The 21,656-nt window shown below is 31.3% G+C and overlaps 1 protein-coding gene across 1 annotated transcript in view; it reads right to left on the bottom strand.

Moving 5' to 3' along the window:
* The window catches only part of LOC111718488 (uncharacterized), a 70,130-nt gene that overhangs the window by 8,437 nt on the left and 40,037 nt on the right, over positions 1-21,656 (bottom strand). Inside the window, exons 43-66 of the mRNA XM_023463690.1 lie at positions 21,437-21,566; positions 20,955-21,017; positions 20,523-20,615; positions 20,020-20,099; positions 19,818-19,908; positions 18,276-18,368; positions 17,781-17,841; positions 17,138-17,217; positions 15,912-16,059; positions 14,215-14,330; positions 13,806-13,881; positions 12,538-12,639; positions 11,793-11,929; positions 11,543-11,615; positions 11,018-11,071; positions 10,725-10,829; positions 10,253-10,405; positions 8,455-8,568; positions 7,661-7,732; positions 6,757-6,823; positions 6,641-6,698; positions 4,851-4,934; positions 2,400-2,481; positions 37-157 (exon numbers count right to left, since the gene is read on the bottom strand). Coding sequence (XP_023319458.1) covers positions 37-157; positions 2,400-2,481; positions 4,851-4,934; positions 6,641-6,698; positions 6,757-6,823; positions 7,661-7,732; positions 8,455-8,568; positions 10,253-10,405; positions 10,725-10,829; positions 11,018-11,071; positions 11,543-11,615; positions 11,793-11,929; positions 12,538-12,639; positions 13,806-13,881; positions 14,215-14,330; positions 15,912-16,059; positions 17,138-17,217; positions 17,781-17,841; positions 18,276-18,368; positions 19,818-19,908; positions 20,020-20,099; positions 20,523-20,615; positions 20,955-21,017; positions 21,437-21,566 — 2,253 coding nt within the window. The remainder of the gene's footprint in view (positions 1-36; positions 158-2,399; positions 2,482-4,850; positions 4,935-6,640; positions 6,699-6,756; positions 6,824-7,660; positions 7,733-8,454; positions 8,569-10,252; positions 10,406-10,724; positions 10,830-11,017; positions 11,072-11,542; positions 11,616-11,792; positions 11,930-12,537; positions 12,640-13,805; positions 13,882-14,214; positions 14,331-15,911; positions 16,060-17,137; positions 17,218-17,780; positions 17,842-18,275; positions 18,369-19,817; positions 19,909-20,019; positions 20,100-20,522; positions 20,616-20,954; positions 21,018-21,436; positions 21,567-21,656) is intronic.

The raw sequence follows: 21,656 nt of genomic DNA, 5'->3' as shown, positions 1-21,656 counted from the left end.
CTGACCCCTGGAATAATATTATTTTCTAAAAGTTACCAATATCAATATCATAAAGTTGTTGATAAGGATCATCTGATACAGCCAGGGGGAGAAGGCAACAGACAAGACAATGAATAATCCTGTCATGCCAAGGTGCGGCTCGGAAATGAGGAGAAACCTAGAAAAATAATAAAATAATATAAGTTTTGACTAAAAAACTGTTTATCACAAAATATAGTACACTCTTCTTATGTTTAATTTTCGCTAACAATTGGTAAAAAACTAAAGAAACTAGTTTTTTTTAATAGTAATTAACTATCTTAATAACTAACCAATTATATAGTTAACTAACTAATTGATAAACTAAGTCACTAGATAATTAATGAACTAATAAAACTTAACGTCTATTGAACTACATATCACACTATCTTTTTAACTAACTATCTATCCAACTATTCAAGCAACTAACTATCTAACTAACTATCCAACTAACTATCTAACTAACTATTTAACTAACTATCTAATTATAACTATTAATTACTACTTAACCGGGAGATTAAGGGAGGATAATTAAATTGAGGGGAAAACCACTTAGCCGAGGGCCTCCAAGACCTTTTTGGGGTTCTAAACCTCACGAGCGTAGCGTTTTTCACAAAAATGTTGCGAAGTTTTCACAAAAATATTGAGAAATTTAGAAACCCAATTACTATTTTTAGAAATCATTAAATTTGCTTTTTAAATATTCTTCCATATGCATTAGTAAGAAATAAGAGAATTAAAATCATAATTGATAGTTTTTTGATTTCATTATTATTTTATCCCCCACGGTTGGTTATTTCGTTGAACAGGAGATTAAATTTCTAGCCATTTATTTAACTAACTATTTAACTAACTAATATCCAAATATATATCTAACCAACCATCTAATTAACTATCTAACTAACTATCTAACTAACTATTTAACTAACTATCTAATTAAATTTCTAGCCATTTATTTAACTAACTATTTAACTAACTATCCAAATATATATCTAACCAACCATCTAATTAACTATCTAACTATCTATCTAACTAACAATCTAACGAACTATGTAACTAACTATCTACTTAACCATCTAACCGACTGTCTAACTAACTATCTAACCAACTATATATCGAACTAAATAACTAACTATTTATCTAACTAACTATTATACTAACTATCTGACTAACTATCTATATTACTATCTATTTATCTAACTAACTATCTATCTAACAAACTATCTAACAAAATAGCTAACAAACTATCTAACTTAATATCTATCTAACCAACTATCTAACAAACTTTCTAACTAACTATCTAACTAACTTTTTATCTAATCATATAGTTATCTAACTATCTATATAGCTAACAAACTATTTACCAAACTAACTAACTTGATATATATCTATTTATCTTCTTATCTAGTATTTTTTAATGAGCTAATCCAACAGTTCTAACTATATATTTAACTATCTATCTAACAATTTATCTAACTATATATCTATATCTATTCATCTAACTATCTATCTAACAGTTCTAACTATCTATTCAACTATATATATAACTATCTAGCTAACTTTCTATCTAACTATCTATCTAACAATTTATCTAACTATATATCTATACGTACCTATCTATCTAACTATCTATCTAACTACCTATCCAACTATATATCTAACTATCTATCTAACTATCTATCCAACAGTTCTAACTATCTTTTCAACTATATATTTAACTATCTAGCTAATTATCTATCTTGCTATCTATCTGACTATCTATCTAACTATCTTTCTAACTATCTATCTAACTATTTATCTAACCATCTATCTAACAGTTCTAACTATCTATTTAACTATCTTTATAACTATCTATCTAACTATATATGTACAGCTATCTATCTAACTATCTATCTAAAAGGCTATTTTTCTGACTTTTATCTATATAACTAACTATATAGCTAATCAATTATTTAAATAATTTACTAATTAACCGTGTATTAATTTATCTATCTAAATTTGTATCTTATTTTTTTCCTACTATTTGTATCCATCTAACTGAGTATCTATCTCACAAGCTATATTTCTGAATTTTATTTAACTTTCTATTTATCTAACTATATATTTATCTAACCATATATTTATCTAAATATCTATTTATCTAACTATCAATTTATCTAACTATATATTTATCTAACTAACGATATAGCTAATTAATCATTTAAATAACGAACTAACTAACTAACTATCTATGTATCTCACTTTCAATATTTGTATCTTACTTTTTTCCTACTATTTGTATCCATCTAACTGATCTCACAAGCTATCTTTTTTACTTTTTTCAATCTAACTATCTATTTATCTAACTATCTAGTTTCTATCTATCTAACTAGCTTACTAACCTTAGTGAAAGAGAGAACACTGGCTGTAACTAGAAACTGGAGAAGAACCGGAACAAAGAACAAACCGGGGAAATTTATAAAACTAAACACAATTAGAATTTCAATTTGATAGTAGTTTAACATATATATATAAATATGCTAATTTTGCATTAATTTTCTTGTTTTCTAACAACACATCGAATTATTAACAGCACAGCTTAAAGGGACTGTATATATAAGATTCAACATTCATTGATTGCAAAGATATAAGAATTAAAAAATATAACTCTTTTAGCTTTTAAGAACACTTTAAATTGAGTTTAGAAGTAAACAAAGAGAAGTCGTTAATAGAAACTGCTCTTTGTTTCCATGTTTATTTACATCCATACTATTTGAAAGCTTGGTAGAAATCTAAATTGAGCTCAAAAGTTGTCTTTATTGTATTACAATATACAACGATGACTGTATATACTGTAAACTGTGTATACATGTGTACTGTGTATACAGTGTACTGTGTATACACTGTACTGTGTATACAGTGTACTGTGTATGAAGTGTACTGTGTATACCGTGTACTGTGTATGCAGTGTACTGTGTATTAAGTGTAGTGTGTATACAGTGTACTGTGTATGTAGTGTACTGTGTATACAGTGTAGTGTGTATTCAGTGTAGTGTGTATACAGTGTACTGTGTAAACAGTGTACTGTGTATAGAGTGTACTGTGTACACAGTGTACTGTGTATACAGTGTACTGTGTATACAGTGTACTGTGTATACAGTGTACTATGTATACAGTGTACTGTGTATACAGTGTAGTGTGTATTCAGTGTTGTGTGTATACAGTGTCAGTGTAGTGTTTGTACAGTGTATTGTGTAAACAGTGTACTGTGTATACAGTTTACTGTGTATACAGTGTACTGTGTATACAGTGTATAGATTAAATGAAAGAAGTTAAAACATTGAGGCTTAACAACTTGCGACATTAGCTTGTAAACAAGAAAATATTGTTAAAATGTTACAAAATGTTTTGAAAATAAAAATCTTGTTTACACAAATGTTGACTTAAGTTTACTAGAAGGAGCATAAATAAAACAGAACGTATAGGGTAGGGGGGGGGGGTCATGTAAAATTTGCTTTTACATTGTACAAATTAAAAAAATATCGATATCATCATGATTGTTGGAAACTACAATGAAAAAATTAATAAAAAACAATCTGTGTACAAAAAAAATCTAGACAACATTAAAATGAAAGAAGAAGAAAGAAAATTATAATGTTTTCTGGTTATCACTGTATTTATGTTTCAATCCTTTTTGTAAAATGATATCAGTGTTAAACTTTTCATTAATTTACTTTACTTGTCTGTCCGTTTGTATAAAAAAAAACGTAACTGCTAAACAAATCGGGCCCAAATTTTGTGTGGGACCTCGCAATACCCCAGGGAAGGTTTATCGCAAGACCCCAGGGAAGGATGATCAATTTTTTTCAAAATTCGCCTCTAACAAAATTTTATTTTTGAAAATTTAAAAAATCCACGAAATTTTTTCATAAAAGCCGTGAACTTTTTTGTTTGTTTTTGTTTTACAATGTAAACAAAGAGAAAATGTTCTCAATTGAAATAGAAGATCGGACAGCCTTGTTTAATTAAAAAAGACGAGATCTAATCAAAATAATAAATAAAACCAATATTCCCAAAATAGTTTTATTAAATATTTAACAATCATTTTCAGACATGTTTGTTCTTAATATTAGAGTTTATATTGTAAATTTGAAACAAAAAATACAATTTTATCATCAAAAGGATTTATAAATCTCTCACAAAAGAAAACAATTTTATAGAATTTTAAGATATATATTTGTATTCTCTCTGAATGTAATTAGTATACTGTAGAAGAATATCTTAATAATTTTCATATTATATGAATTAACATACTTTTGGAAAAGGAATTGAATTTTTGCCACAAACTAGCTCTGATTGTCTAATCCCAATATCTTTGCAACCTGTAATGTAATGTAAACCTTAGATATTCCTAAATTTTATTTGACAAAATTCATAGTTTGAATTATCAAAGTTTGAACCATCAGGATGTTTAGACTGAGTTCAGGCATTGTAAATCTATATAATAAAGCTCTTTGCTCATATACATATATTTGTATAGTTGTGTGTATGTATCTACGTATGTTAGATATAGCTAGAAAAACGGCTCCACCGAATTTTTTTTTAAATTCGAATTTTTTTTTCTTTAAAAATGAATCGAGTCTTTGACACAAACTCAAACTTTATGATTCCTATATCTTTAGAACCTGATATTGTCCTTTAATATTTCAAACTTAGCTAAGTGGATCCAATATAATTCATAGTTTGAAATATCTAAGGTTTAAACATTGGGTTGCAAAGATATAAGGATAATAAAAGCAGAGTTTGTGGCAAAGACTCAAATCCTTTACATTGTATTATGTATCTCCACTAACCTGATGACGTACACTAGAAGTTTTGTACTGATTAGTAGCATCCAGGTTATTAACTGGAGGAAGGTGGAACCAGATATCACAGGTCTACAACAGCAAATTTAGTTTTATCAAAGGAAAGAACTTTTGCGTATTTTATCCCAAAATCAAGCATTTAACTGTATTATTTCTTCCTCTGGGACAGACTTCTGCTGTAAAAACCAAGCAAAAAAAACAACTAAAATTTGAGGGACCAAGCAATTATGCCTGATATTAAAAAGCTGCCACGTGGATATCGATATCAAGCATTTTAGAATGTGTAATTTACATCAGTGTTATCTTAAACTTAAATGACGAAGTTAAACTACAAAGTAAAGACTCTTTTATTTCCTGTGGTTTTAACAGTTTAATAAAACTGTTTACAACGAAAGGCCATATTTAGTGTTTATTAATCAGGAAAATTCAAACAAATTGAAATATTTTTAACCTTGAAGCAATACAATGGGGGTTTGGAGATTAATCTTTGTTCTATTTCAGTCTTCGTCGTATCTATCAATACAATAAAGACGACTTTTTATTTTAGTTTATGATTTCTACCAAGCAGTCAAACAGCATGGATACACATAAACTTGGAAACAAAGAGAAGCTGTCAATTATCAGGTTTTCTTTGTTTAGTTAATTGTAAACTTGAAATTAAAAAAAAGCTGATTAGAAATCAAACATTAAAAGAAAATTCGTCTTTATGTGTATTTTCCCAAAGGCATTTTCCCAAGGGCGACTTCTCAAGTGACAATTTCCTAAGGGACATCTTGCCAAATGTGCAATTTTCCAAGAGGCAACTTCTCAAAGATTCGGTTAGGCCTTCTGAGGCGCCCCCGGCTGCAATAAGGGCCAAGTGCTGTAGCTTTAGAATGGGATAGAGGGGGGGGCGAGCGCTGCGGCTAGGATATACTTGAGAAGTTGCCGCTTGGGACATGGCTCAGTTGCCACTTAGGAAAATACCCCTGGGAAGTTGCCGCTTAACCCTATCCCTGCTGGGGTACTTGAAAACCAGGATACGCTGGGGGGGGGTCAATTTGCCCCCCCCCCCTCTAAATCCCATGTTTTATGTCCAAATATGACAAATGATACATCATTAGAAAGCTCTTGTGCTCTACTTTTAGAATCTGCAAAAAAATTTGCAAATTTGCGAAAATTGAATTTTTTTTCGCAAAATCCAGTTTTATAGTAAAAATGTTTGCAAAAAAAAATTTGTCCAAAAAATGACAAATTATACATTTTTGAAAAGCCCTTGACCATGCCATTTCAAATATGCAAAATTTTTTGCAAAATTTTAAATAACCTGATTTTTATTCAAGAAAAACTAAAAATGTGCAAATTTCCTTTGACAGGTTGTTTGCAAAAAATTTGCAATTTTTTTCTCGCAAAACTTGTGCAATCCGTTTCCTTATGTCATAGGCTTTCCAAAAAGCTAAATTTTATCAAAATCTGACAAGTGAAAGTGGGTCAAAACAAAGATTTAGTTTGTTACAGGCAAAAGCAGTCATTCAGGCAGTGTGCCTGAGGACTCAGGCAGTTAGTATTAAAGCCCGGTTTTAGGCCTAAAGGGAGGGCTTTGGGTATGTAAGAAAAGTCAGAAAATTTCAACAGCCTCAGACCAATACTTTTTGAGTTATGTAAAAAAAACTACAGGGGGGGGTCAAATTAACCCCCCCCCCCCAGCAGGAATAGGGTTAAGGGTAAAAACCTTTGGGAAAATACATAACATCCACTTTATTGTATTGATATAAACGCCGATCACTTTACCAACTCACCTGAAATATTGTTTTGATCTAACATGATAGTTCCAGAATGTGGCGAAAATAGAGAAAACTAAAAAAATCATTTTTATCAATTTAAAATGTTTTTTTTTATGTCTGCGAGTAAATACCTGATAGAATCATAGAAAATATGATAACTTGCTCGAAAGTGACTCCCAAGTAGTTGAAGTAATCCGTCTAAAAAAGTAAGATAATAATTGCGCGCCATGAACAAACGAAAGATTAAATTTAGCTTCGTGAATCCTTAGTTATGAGAAAAATATAAATTAATTATCCATGAGATTGCAGTTTTTGGCATATAATTGAAAAGCCTAAAACTCTACTTTGCAATCTGATGCATAATGGCACATTGCAATTAAGATGTGCACGCTCTCACACAAAAATCAAGCAGTATTTTGCTTATTGCTCCTTTTGAACTTAAGCTAGTAACAGACTTGTATAAAATATATATGACGTGAAGGTCTGGAAAAAAAAAAGTGAGTTTTGAGATGAAACCAAAGTCAATGGCGTTTCGATACTTCAAAGTTGAGGCTGTATAGAAATTTATTGACTCAGGGTTGTCTGTTTCTCAGTGGGCATAGACCTTTGATATTTCAATCATATGGATTCGTCTAGAAGTAGTCAAAAATTGAAATACCAAAGCTTGTTACCACACAAAGATTCAGACATCTAAAAAAACTATGCATCGATTTTCAATTTTCTAATTTCCTATTTCAATTTTTGTCCCTCAATTTAAAGTTTTTGTAACTAAAAGTAACCAATTGAGAGCAGCATAATTTAGTTGTATGTAAATTTTAGAATTAAACCTTCAGTGTTTTGATTCTGTGCTATAAAACTATTAGTTTTGGTCAATTTGCTTAGAAATATCATGTTTTGCGAAAAAAATATACGTTTTACGAATACTTTCGGTTTTGCACAGATTACAAAAAAATGCGCAAAAACGCGGAAAACTTATTGCGCGAAAATTACGCAAATTTTGCGCCAAAAAATATGGGCATTTCGTGGAAACCTAACCTGAATTAATGTTTTGAGTCGAAGTAGGACCACGCTTTGCAAGATCAATTGACCGAATGCTTCACAAACAACCTAAATTATCAAATTTAAAATGCAGTACTCGGAATAAAAGCGAAAAAGGTATGGAAAAATGAGATGACTTGAAATATTTTTTTATTTCCAAAAGTTGACAGGAGGTATTTGTTTTTTAACCGTTTTATAACGTGGTCTCCCTTCTCTGTATCTTGGAAATTGAGGGAGGTAGGTATTAGATAAATAGACATTTTTTTATTTTCCTTGATAAATTGATTTTTTTTCATAAGTCTGTAATTACATTCAAATTGTATGGCAGTGGCAGACCAAATTGTTAAATACCTAGACGAGAGGTTTTCAATGATTATGATTTCTTAAGGATTAATCCTAAAATTGTGTATATAAAAGTCTTTACTTACTGTTCATGTTTATTGGGATACACTGTAATTAAACTCAATCTCACTACTTTCTTTAATAGTATTTCTGTCTTTGCCACAAACTCTGATTATCAAATTCCTATATCTTTCCAACCCAATTTCGTAGACCTTATATTTTTTAACTATGTATTCTGAATGTGTATAGTCTAAGTTTAAAATATCAAAGGTTTACACTATCCGGTTGCAAAGATATAGGCCTTAAAAAATTTTTATGTGTGGCAAAGACGCAATAGTCAATTTTGTACTCATATTTCTATGTTTAGGGATACTTTTGTTGCGAAAGAAAAATAGAAATAAAATCAAAAAATTTTATTACTCGGTTTGAAAAATTGAAGAAAATATTACTTCAATAATTTTCATGTTGAGAGCCAGTTTCTCAATAAGCTTCTCCTCGTAAAGGAGCTCGAGGTACTCCTTGAACATGTTCGGCTTCCACTCAGCGTCCATCAGCTTATTCAGCTAAAATATGAGAACAATAAAGAGATTGCTAACGTAATTGAGGCGAACCCGCTTTTTTACAAAAGTTCAATCCATGACACTACTTTGGATACCAACGGAATTTAATAAATTTTCGCTTAACAAAATTTCGTGAACGAAAATTTTTGTTGTCCTTCCAATTTTTTGTTGGCTAAAGATTTTCGCAAAAGTTAACGAACATTTGGAAACCTTAGACGCATACCAGGTTATAATTTGGGTACCCTAGACGCTACCATGTTATAATTTGGAAACCCTAGATGCTGCCAGGTTATAATTTGGAAACCCTAGACGCTGCCAGGTTATAATTTGGAAACCTTAGACGCATACCAGGTTATAATTTGGAAACCCTAGACTCTATCAGGTTATAATTTGGAAACCCTAGACGCTACCAGGTTATAATTTGGAAACCCTAGACGCTACCAGGTTATAATTTGGAAACCTTAGACGCTACCATGTTATAATTTGGAAACCCTAGACGCTTGTTATAATTTGGAAACCCTAGACGCTGCCAGGTTATAATTTGGAAACCCTAGACGCTACCAGGTTATAATTTGGAAACCATAGACGCTACCAGGTTATAATTTGGAAACCCTAGACGCTACCAGGTTATAATTTGGAAATCCTAGACGCTACCATGATATAATTTGGAAACCCTAGACGCTACCAGGTTATAATTTGGAAACCCTAGACGCTACCATGTTATAATTTGGAAATCCTAGACGCTACCATGTTATAATTTGGAAACCCTAGACGCTACCAAATTATAATTTGGAAACCTTAGACGCTACCAGGTTATAATTTGGAAACCTTAAACGCTACCAGGTTATAATTTGGAAACCATAGACGCTACCAGGTTATAATTTGGAAACCCTAGACGCTACCAGGTTATAATTTGGAAACCTTAGACGCTACCATGTTATAATTTGGAAACCCTAGACGCTGCCAGGTTATAATTTGGAAACCCTAGACGCTGCCAGGTTATAATTTGGAAACCCTAGACGCTACCAGGTTATAATTTGGAAACCTTAGACGCTACCAGGTTATAATTTGGAAACCTTAGACTCTACTGGTTATAATTTATCGCATTCTTCCAAAAGTCGACTTTTCTTGACAAAAACATAAGCCGATTTTATTCAACTTTTTATTTCGAGTCGTGAGATCTAAACATGTATCAAAAAATAATCCAACTCTGTTAGTTGGGTTTTGATTGAGAGTTTGCTAAAACTCACGTAAACAAACTCTCCAAACAAATAACATTAATGTGGAAAAAAAGAAATTTGTGAAATCAAATTAATTTAAGGAAAATTTCAGTTAATTAAGGGAAAATATTAAGGATTTGAAAATGCATAACTTTTCTCTTCATTAAACATGTTGAGCTTGTCATTTTGACACGCCAGCAAAAGAAAAAGAAAAAAATTTCTAAATGAATAAGTTTGACGACACTATCAGTCATTTTTCTCGCTTCACGAACTGTAATTTAATAATCCCTATATCTTGTGACCGGATGGTGTATTTTCATTGACGGAAATCATGAGTTTGAAATATCAATCGAATATCGAAGATATGGGATTAAAAAAAAGATGTTGTGTCCAATGGAAGTGTTCAGTTTCCATAAGCTAAAAATGAGCGTTTAAAACTGAAATATCGAAAAAATAGGTTTTTTTACCTCAACTTTTATAGCAGTATCTTCTGCGAATACAAGAATTGCCAGGGTGGACGGAATAAACTGAACTAACGATAATAAAGCTGCCCAGCCCTTGCTCTGATGTTCACAAAGCGTGAGAAATCTTGGTTTTCTAGTAATCATACTCCAGTAGACCTACATACCATTTATAGTTATATATATTTTAATCAGTAGTGAACGGAAAACATACCATAAACTATTGTAAAATAAAAACGCGAATTGAAAAGTACTTCAGTTCAAAAAGCATTTGAAAGTCAAGGTTCTAGGATTGGTTTAAAGTTGGCAACTTTAGGCTTTACAAGCGTGTAAAGAAACATGAAGTATCATATTGTATGTTTGTATTCAAATATCAGAACTAACCTCGAATTTCTCATTCAAAACCGATTTAAGGACGCGATTAAACAAAATGATAAATTAATATCTAATCATACATAGCACTATATAAATTATATCCCTGAGTAACTATGTGGCTGAGGAGGAGAAGTCCACATGAAGTAATGAACACGTAATAAATATTAAAATCAAAATATTGTTGATATCTTCTATTTCCATCAAACTCCTAACAAAATCCACAAAGATTTCATTTCGACAGTTTTTTTTTATTCATTTTTTTCTCTTTTCTTATATTTTGTTTATTTTGTGTTTACTATTTGTTATTGTTATGATATGTATGTTTTCATTTAACTTTACATTCCAATTTTAATTCTTTTATAAAGTTATTTATTTTGAAATCATTGTATGACGTTCCTCTTGTATGATGTTTGTATCGTAATGTTGAACCGCGGTAGTGAAGGTAATATCCTGAAATTAATAAAAAAAAATGTTGTTTATTTGGATCTAATACAAGCTGAAACGGCCAAAGTGATCTGTGCGGAACCTGACATTACCAAAGGGAAGGTTGATGGTCAGCTAACAAGTTTTGAGATTTTTTTTTTTGAAAACTCTTGAAAAATTAGAAATAAAAACCCCCGTAAACAAATTAGTAACAGTAAACCGAAGAAAGGTTATCAACCTTTCTTGCCAATATTTAAATATTATTAAAATCGAAATACGAAAAAAAACTGAGAAGAACATTCTATCTTGACATTTTGTGAAAATCATCAGAAACACGGTGAGGATCTTGTAAGATTTAAAAAGGAAAAAATCGCAATGGCGGATGATTAACCGTTCTTTTGATAAATTAGATAAAAATAAATACACTTACAAAAGAGTAATTTTCTAACAAAATGATAATAATAATTATTTTGTATTCAATAGTTTAATAGTATTTACCTTTACTATATCTGCAATATTGAAGACGACTAATAGAAAATGTGAGAGAATAAAATAGTTTGAGATTATTATCCTAAAACCATAGATTAATTAAAAATGCTAGATAGAACACTAGATGTCGTCTTTTCAAGATTTAGGGGTTTTTGTTTTCAATATCCCTGGGACAGACGCCCAATTGAGTTACGCGCATGCTGCGTCTTTAAAAGATGAAAGATCTTGTGACCTATCCGTTATTTTAATTAATCTATGCCTAAAACTAGATCTAGGCTGAGGGTTGGGAGATTTCTCCAGGGTTAGTTTGAGTCCACAGCACTCCGAACTTAACCCCTCCTCAGGGATACAGTTCTTTAAAGCTTTCCCAGCAGTTTTAACCTTTAACTTCAAACCCTTCATACAAACAGAGGGTTGGATCAATGAATTCATTTTTATTTGTCTAAAAACTGTGAAGATCAGATTTTGATTTGGATATATTGTAGAATATTTCCCCATACCCCCAACCCCCTCCCATCCCCTAACCCCACTCTTATTCTTCTAATTCACTGGAAATGGATATTTTCCGATAAGTTTGTATACAATGTTAATAAAAAGACTCTTTCAGTTTTCTGCTGAAAATCGGAAAACCGTGCACTGTATTTTTAACTATGCATGTAAACCGTTGTGATTTATCTCAGCTGTACGTTTTCTAATTCGAATAAAACGTGTTATGTTACTCAATACTCAATATGTGAAAATAAATGTTTAGGGTTTTCCTACGACTTTTTGACGCACGTTATGATTTAAAAAGTCGAATTTAAAATGAAATAGAGCAATTCTGCAGTGCACACAGACCTATTTTATCCAAAAGTTGTTTTAGGGCTATTTTTTAAAAACTGTTTGCTTCATGATAAAATATCTAATGTAAGATTGCTCAAAATTCTTCTTCATCCATAACACATGAGTGTGACACTAACATCTCCCTTTTTAAAAGGAAAAATAATTATCCAGTCCCCTCCTGCCTGAAGATATCTATTTCTGTTATGTTTGTACTCGAGAAAGCTCGCCAACTCTTCAACTATTTTCCCATTGCCAAACCTCTCCTTCATACAGGTGTAGTAGCCCTGAGAGTAAAATCAGTCTTAAAGGAACTGTAAGCGTAATTTCAACTGACCTTCCATTTCTAGAGTGACATGTCCAGTTTACAACGATACCCTTTAAACCTTTACAGATTAAGCGGAAAATGAAGTGCTAAGAAACGTAAGGGAGTGTACACAAGCACTGAGAATACAACGTACAGTGTGTACACTGTAATCGCGAGTCTCCCGGCACTCATGACTTAATCTTCGGCTCTACAAAAGAGGGAGTCTACCTTATTGTTGTCAGATCAAAGTTTTAAAGGGTACCGTTGTGAATCGCACAATCCTCTCTTTTAAATGAAAGGTCACTTAAAATTATGCGTACAGCCCCTTTTAGAGGTTGAATCATTTGAAAAAACTATGATTTTCAAATCTTTGATACCCAATGTTACACCATGAAGTTAAAGGATTGCGTAAATTTAAGTTTGATTTCGAATTTTAAATTCATTTTTATAAAATCATGATTGATTATACATTATTTTAGTATTTACAGATTTGTCTTCATAAGATCATAAAAATTGTTAATTATTAGCACTTTTAGAGTCTGCAACTTAGTGTCGAAACAGAGTTAAAATAATCTGATCTTTTTTTGTTTGTTTATCCTATGTGATTTTTTACATTTTCTATTTTTTCATCGATTTTGATGGTTATTATATCGTTAGAACTGACGAGGGTCAACCCAGACCGAAATATATTTTCAATAAATGTGGAACTAACATGTACTTTTTTACTCTACAGAGGTTTGGTCCCTCACCATCACTGAGTTTTAAAATAAAACTTACTTTCCCCCTTAAACTATAAATACGACAGTGTTGAAAGAAATGAAATTTCAGTATGTTTTTATTTAATTTCCAACGACAGATATTTTTTTCATTTTTAAGAATTAATGCAGCATTTTCAAGTTTTACCATAATTTGAAATAGAATTAGAAAGATTAATAAACTCTATTTAAAAAGTTTGTTGTTTAATCAAAGGAGAAAAATCCTTGAACGTTTATAATTCTTGTGTGTTGAGTTCAAATATAGGAAATATGTTTGAAGCCTCCACAAATACAATGAATTGGTCTGCCGGAAAATAATTATAGCTTTCAGAAAACCTAAAGGAACAATTAGAAAAGGAAAATAAAATATATTTAATATAAAATTATTTACCTGCGAGGTTTCGTGAAAAAATTGTTCAATTTCATCAATTCGAGAGAGGGTCACTTTTCTTAGTGATTTATTTCCCCTAAGCACAACAAAGAATCAGCAAAAAAAAATGTTTTGGATAATAAGGCCCGATTTTTTGGTAACTCACAGGCCGCCAGAAAAGATTTGTGGACGGACGAATTACCTCAACTAAATTTTGATTTGTAACTAATTTTGTAAGTCCGTCATTAAAAACAAATAAAATGCCCGGCGTTGCCCGTGAAATTTTAAAAAAATTGAATTTTGAAAAAAATCTTTTTTTGTTGTTGTCTTGTTCTCATTGCGATACCAATGGGTTCTGCCAATTCGGAGCTAATTTTGTGACGAGCAAAGCGTGATGGAAGCCTAGTGTTATTAATAAAGACATAAATACCTGAAAGAAAGAATGTATCCAAGTATTGAAGTGAGAGCAATATGTTTATTTTTACTCTCATGACATTCTTCATATTCAAGTTTAAACAGTGTATCATTCGGGTCCGCCATACTATTCTAGAAATATAAACAAAACTTTATTTTCCCGTTTCTCACATGTACAGGTTTTCAATTTGTTACGAATCATATTGATTAAAGGGACTGTAAGCGTAATTTCAAGTCACACTGCATGCAAGGATTGCCAAGCTCGATTCACAATGGTGCCCGGAAAAGCTTTATCTGATCAAGCATGAATTAATTATCAATGGATCAGATAAAGGTATCAAGGGTACTGTTGTTAATCGGTCTTTATCATCTTTGTAAGGAGAGTCACTGAAAATTACGCTTACGGTACGGTCTCTTATGAAGTGACTTTTTTTAACCTCTGCCAAAGCCATAATTATAACTTTTTTTAAATTTGCAAACATCTACAAACTAAGCCATACATATTGTCTAAATCCCACGGTTTTCATGAGTAATGTATAGGCTGAATATTTTTAAAATTCTAATTGGCTTTGTTTAAGATTTTTGCCTCTTCAAATTTATTTTTAAATGGAAGTGATGACTGATGACATTTTCAGTTGAAGAAGATATGCAATCATGAGGTTTTTCCATTTGTTATCTATATAAACTAGCTGAAAGGCCCGGCGTTGCCCGTGGAAAAAGAATATGAGGAAAAAAAATCATTTTTAGCCTATAACACCCCCCGGCCACCCATGAGTGTCCACAACAAATTTCAGGACAATCAGTCCAGCCGTTTCACACCGGATTAACCAGAGTGAGCAGCATTCGGTTTCTTCTATTTGAAATCAAACGAGTTTTGGTCTTTCATTCAAAAATCATTTACTTTACGGATTTGTTTATTCTGTACTTTTTCATACAAAATGCATATGCCGACAAAAAAGTATTTTATAAATAAGGCTAACAAATTATGTTTAATGGGTCAAATTGTGATTAAAAGTCACAGCTTTCTGGAATATTGACAGAACCGTAAATCCACGTGTTTTGGCCGGCTATACGCAACATATACGAATGTCTTGTTTTATTATATAGATAAAGTAGTAATCTCTGTGTCTTTGTTTGTCAGGTTATGACTCAGGAACTCTTTAACCGATTTGCCTCAAATTTTGAATGGGGAACTCTGAGGAACCACGGAAATGATATAATCCAGGTTTAAAAGTTCTAAGTTGAATAATTTGACTCTTATAAAGAAAATTTTGTTTCAATCCAAAGCTGTGTTCCTAAACTATTGTATATAAACATAAACAGTAAACATCTTTTTCCTTTCTCAATACGAAAAGTGAAAAACTAAAAAAATATTATAAACCAAATATTTTTATTGGCCTCTTGATTTAAATTAAAAATTGTCGTTTTAAACTGATAAAGTACGCTATCAATTGTATAAAGAATACCAAGCAGAATGTATATTGCAAGGAAGTGTTTATTTTCTGTATATCATAATATATCTTTTATATTTTTACTAATATTTACACCTTTTAACAAGTTCACATTTCTAAAGTGTAACAAAAACCTGCAAAAATTCACAACTTCTGTCCCAAACTATTTTTTAAAGTCTTTTTCCATCCGGATCAGACCCCCGGCCCGTCCTGTGATTGTTAAATATAAATATTCATTTTGTATCAAAAATGTTATGCTTACCCTAATATCTGATATTCTCTGAGAAAGTCTTGAACAGGTTGTACTGATATGGGAAGGATGAAAACATTTGAAGAATTCTTGTTTCTTCACAAAAATAAAAACCACCAGGACAATAAACATGTAGAGAAATATCACCAGGCTCATATTTCTGGAATAAAACTAAAATATTTTATTCAATATTTTGATCGGTGAAAAAGACTAGCTAAGGCCGAGTTTAAAGAATTTTAACCGCCTCGCTGAACCGCCAATAACCGGTTCCAACTGAGCTCCAGCTCAAATCTCGAAACACTTATTAAAATTTCCAGCTGAACCTACCATGTTTGAACCGCGTTTAGACTCTGGACACAGTTCAAATTCTTTAAATTCGGCCTCTCATTGGACTTAAAGCTTGTTATGAAGGAGGACTATTGCCAAGTAAAAGGACTATTACCTGGTAAAGGTACTTTTACTTGGTAAAGGGGCTATTACAAGAGACAAGTAAAAGGACTATTACCTAGGAAAGGGATTATTACCTCGTAAAGGGACTATCACAAGAGACTAGTAAAATAAAAGGACTATTACCTAGTAAAGGAGCTATTACAAGAGACTAGTAAAAGAAAAGGACTTTTACCTAGTAAAGGGGCTATTACAAGAGACTAGTAAAAGAAAAGGACTATTACCTAGTAAAGGGGCTATTACGAGAGACTAGTAAAAGAAAAGGACTTTTACATAGTAAAGGAACTATTACAAGAGACTAGTAAAAGGACTAATACCTAGTAAAGTGGCTATTACAAGAGACTAGTAAAAGGACTAATACCTAGTAAAGTGGCTATTACAAGAGACTAGTAAAAGGACTAATGCCTAGTAAAGTGGCTATTACAAGAGACTAGTAAAAGGACTATTACCTAGTAAAGGGATTATTATCTCGTAAAGGGACTATTACCTGTTAAAGGGACTATTACCTAGTAAAAAGACTATTACTTAGTAAAGGGAATATTACCTGTTAAAGGGACTATTACCTAGTAAAAAGACTATTACTTGGTAAAGGGATTATTACCTAGAAAAGGGACTTTTACCTAGTGAAGTGACTATTACTTAGTAAAGGGAATATTACCTGTTAAAGGGACTATTACCTAGTAAAAAGACTATTACTTGGTAAACGGATTATTACCTAGGAAAGGGACTATTACCTAGTGAAGTGACTATTACCTAATAAAGGGACTATTACCTAGTAAAGGGACTATTACCTAGTAAAGGGACTACCCTGACAAACCAACTCCTCTTCATCTCTTTTCCCGTTAGGACAATCATCTATACTGTCACACACCTTATAATATAGTTCTATATAAGATCCTTCAAAATAAGAGTGTACGCTATATATTTACTAAATTGATCAGTTTTTATCACTTTAAGAAGTTATCAAAATTCAAGGACTTTCGAAGAATCTTTTCATCGAAGACACTTTTTAAGATGAAAATGTGTGGATTTGTTGATGTTAATGGGATCTCCAATGAAAAAGTGAGGATCTATGAATATGATAGGGTTTTCATTTGCAATTGTGCAATAATAGCGCACAATTTGATATGTAACATAACTTTACAAATTCCAATATATCTTGCTGTGTGCCACAACAAAAAACCGTACTAGTAAGATAAAAATATTATTTTCTAGTGTCTCCTGATGTTACGAACATTAGAATAAAAAGAAAAAGGAGTTGAGTCTTTGCCACACACTTAATATGTTCAAATCCTTGTCTTTGCAACCTATAATTGATGTAAACTTCGATTATTTGATTTGACATAATTTACAGTTTGAAATATTTATAAGGTCTATGATATTTGGTAGTGAAGATATAAAAATTAAAAAATCAGAGTTTGTGGCAAAGACTACATTCCTTATGCTCATCATTGCGTTAAAACTTGTCGCATTAATAGCAATAGTTCTCCATTGCCTCAAAAGCTAATTTTTTTGCAAGTTTTTTGAAAATTAAAATCGAAACATATTTTCTATTATTACTAAAGGCAATTACTGTTGCCGATAAAAACAGTTAGTGTATGGACACTCTATTCTTTAATAATATAAAATTTTATGAAAATAAAAATAAAAACGAAACGAAAACAGATAGTTTTTCCGATCCTTTTCAACAACGATTAACAACCCATACATGCATATACTCACGTAAAACTATATCAATTTTGACTATTTGCGAAGCATCATTAGGGCCGATTATGACTATTTTAGGTCAAAAAAGGTAGGTTTGACATCTTATGAATCAAAGAGAATGAGAATCTCTAGCAAAATGAACTTTGGAGGATTCTTTTGGGTAGTGACGAAAATACAGAGCATGTCATAATGGATTAAATCAAATCTTTCAAAAAGATTTACCTATCAACACAGCCAGCAAAGTTGCAAGCAGTTATTTTGAATAGGTATGATGTTGCCACCTCCAGTTCAAGAAACTGAAACTCGGTCTCATTCCTAGGAAATATAAAATTCTACAGCGAATCCTATATATATGAATACATAGACAGTCATAAGTTTTTTGAAAATTCTGAAGACACTTCTTTTTATTTTTCATTCAAAGTAAAGTAATAGCCCTAAAATATGATATATATGATATATATATGATATTGATATATTAATATTAAACTCATTTTTCCGCGGAATTTGATCTGAAATATGTGATACGACATTATAAAAACTCTTGCTATGTATTCATATATCTGGGATTCACTGTAGATAGAAAACGATGATGGCTTGATAATTGTTGTTAAGAGGGAGGTTTAAAAGAGTGCCGTTGTGAATCTGACACATGCCACTCTATAACTGGAGGGTCACTTGAAATTACATCTACTTTTCCTTTAATCTAAACAGATATAAGAGTATCTGTCTACATTTTGTGAGTCTTAAGTGTCAAACCTTTCAATCCCATTATGCAGTATTGACGCCCCGTACGTGTGTATATATCTTCTCTAAAAATAATTTGTCTCCCCCCCCTGCCCTCTCTTTCGGGTTTCATTTGCTGAATTGGTGAAAATAACTGATATATTGGATGAAATCAATAAAAAGTTGCGTTTTGATATCAAATTTTTCATTTTCCCCCCANAGCCCCCTCACTCAGTGATCAAGGTCATGAGTGTCGATGAAGCAATTACCAAAATAGTGACTTAATACAAGAGAAAGTGATATTACGAATACAACGTTTCCTCATTTTGTTCGTAACAATATCAAATGTACTGTGCATTAGAATTTTTAACAGTGTTTGAATAAAACTAAAAATTTATTATTTTCCAAAAGATATTTGATCTTTTACATCCTTTATACGCACTCTGTTCCTATATTCCCTGGAGAATATGTATTTTAAAACAATTGTTGGAAAGAATATTATATTTGATTACATTATACTCCGGAGAAGTTTTCTAAGAAATAAAGGAAAATTTAACTGAAACTTTTCAAAAGTCTGCATAATAAAACCTCGAGATTAATTCATGTTCATTTTGTTAAAACAGAATATTCAGATTTGATGAGATACATTTATAAAACAAAATTACTTACATTTCAGATTTTCAATAAAATCTAAAATTATACTGTATAGCAAAATCGCAAAAGTTTACATTATCTCAAACATTTTCTATGGTAAAAAAATAAAAATAAATAAATTTTTACCAACTTAATTACTTCATTTTTTCAATTGCCTTTTATACAATTTAGAGGAATAGAGTTTTTGCCACAAACTCTGATTTGTATTCCTTAAATCTTTACAACAGTATCTTTTATTGCATTTTAGACCATACAAATTAATGTTTTACCATGACTTAAAAAAAATGTTGATAAATTTCGAACGTTCACGGTTTGAAAATAAAGTGACAATATAAAATGAAGATTTTATTGAGTAAAAACACCTTATTATAAACTGTAGATTCTAACCTGAAGCAATGTTGAAATTTATGTGGTTTAAAAACTGACTGAAAAATGTTATCAGGAAACTTACAGTAGTGTTCCTCAACCATTTTATCTCCTAAAGTAATACAATTTTTCAATTTCTGCTGCGCAAGTCAATGGTTTCTTTCAATTTCATTTACTGATGCTAAAAGTTTTATTTGAAAATTATTTTGTATTAAATAAGAACCTGCAAGATTGTATGCTGTAGCCGTGATATTCTGAAGTGAGTTACTGGAATCATTGAAGGCTGCAAACGCAATTATAACTCTAAGATAAAATTTAATGAAACAGACAGCTATTTTTTTAAGGCTAAGTATTTGGTAGTTCCCGGTGTTGCCAAGGTAACTCATAGTTACTCCCGCAGTTTTCCCGCTCTTGGCCTTAAATTATGATTTTGGCCAATAGTCTCCAGTCCCTAAAAGAATTTCCGCCAATTTTGTCGAGCCGTTTGGCCATCTATAGCGAACATGCATATAAGCGAAGAGCTTAAATCTATTTGCATTAAGGACAAAATTAAATAAATTTATGGTTTAATTTCAGTAAATCAGTTTTAACTCATTAAACTGCAAAACGAAAAACATAATCAGAGTAAAACATCCTATGTCAAATTTTGGACTGGTTTTGCTTTTATGTTTCTTGATTTCTGAGAATTAAGGGAAATGATTTTCAAGCTGGTGTTTTATTAAATTCCTGCCAATGACTGATAACTTTGGGTTTACTTTAATATCATTAACAACTCTAATATAGTTATTCTCTTCAGAATTCAAAGTTGGACACTCGTCACTAAAAAATTAATCTTTTACACCGTGAAATTTTTAATATTTTAATATTTCTTAAAACTTTTTTTAAGGGTTTGATCACTAATATATACTTTTGAAATTTCAGGCAAAATTTCATCATTCTGCTGAAATTGCAAGCAAATATGCGCAATATTGCGAAAAATTGCGGGAAAATAGCGGTTTTCTAAGTGATTTCTAGACATATATTTCAGGTTTAAACCGGTACGAAAGACTTAAAGTTTTCATTCTATTTTTCTAACTGGACATTTGGTGCATTTTGAAATAGATGAACAATATTCTTTTTAAATGGAAGAATTGGTTGGCAGGTGTAAAGATTAATTTCCTTTTGTCGTCACAGTCGTTGATATTGTCACATCGCCATTCCTTGGGAATACACTGGCTCTTACTATAATTTCATTTACCAAGTTTTATCTTGTTATAAAGGGGTTAAACATGTTTTAATTTGCTCTTTTATGATGCACACAAAGAAATATCAAATTTTCATGCCACAAAATTTGTTGAAGCACCGGCGCCAAACTCAATGAATAATGCTACTAAGCTGAATTTGGTTCCGGTTTTCCGAAGAATTTAGTTGGATGACAATTTACTTATGTGTTAAGGGATCTATTTTAAGAATAATTGTATTAATTCTGACTTTCTTTTTCATGTTAAATTTATGGAAGATTTAATATATAATTTAACAAATACTTTAGGATAATTGGTATAAATCGTTTTATGTGCACAAAACTCTGAGAAGTGAAAATTAAACAAAATTTGGAACTCAACAAAAATGTTAGATTTGTTGACAAAATTTGGCATATGTTCCTAATGCACGCAAATAAGTTATTCTCGCAGAGATCTTCTATCATTCGAGTATTTTTCTTGAGATCCGGTCTCTCCCGCCGATTCTGGCAAATTATTTCCAGATTGTGTGGCATGTTGTACGTTCCGTTTCCTGCCGATTCAAAAATATTATTTAGTATACTAATCTCACTGTAAAAATGATGGTGTATCACTGTGACATTACCAGTACATCTTTGTGACC

This window comes from Eurytemora carolleeae, unplaced genomic scaffold, assembly GCF_000591075.1.
Source record: "Eurytemora carolleeae unplaced genomic scaffold, Eaff_2.0 scaffold68, whole genome shotgun sequence".
NCBI lineage: Eukaryota > Metazoa > Arthropoda > Copepoda > Calanoida > Temoridae > Eurytemora > Eurytemora carolleeae.
The sequence above is the reverse complement of the archived record's forward strand: the minus strand, read 5'-3'. Positions and strand labels throughout refer to the sequence as shown.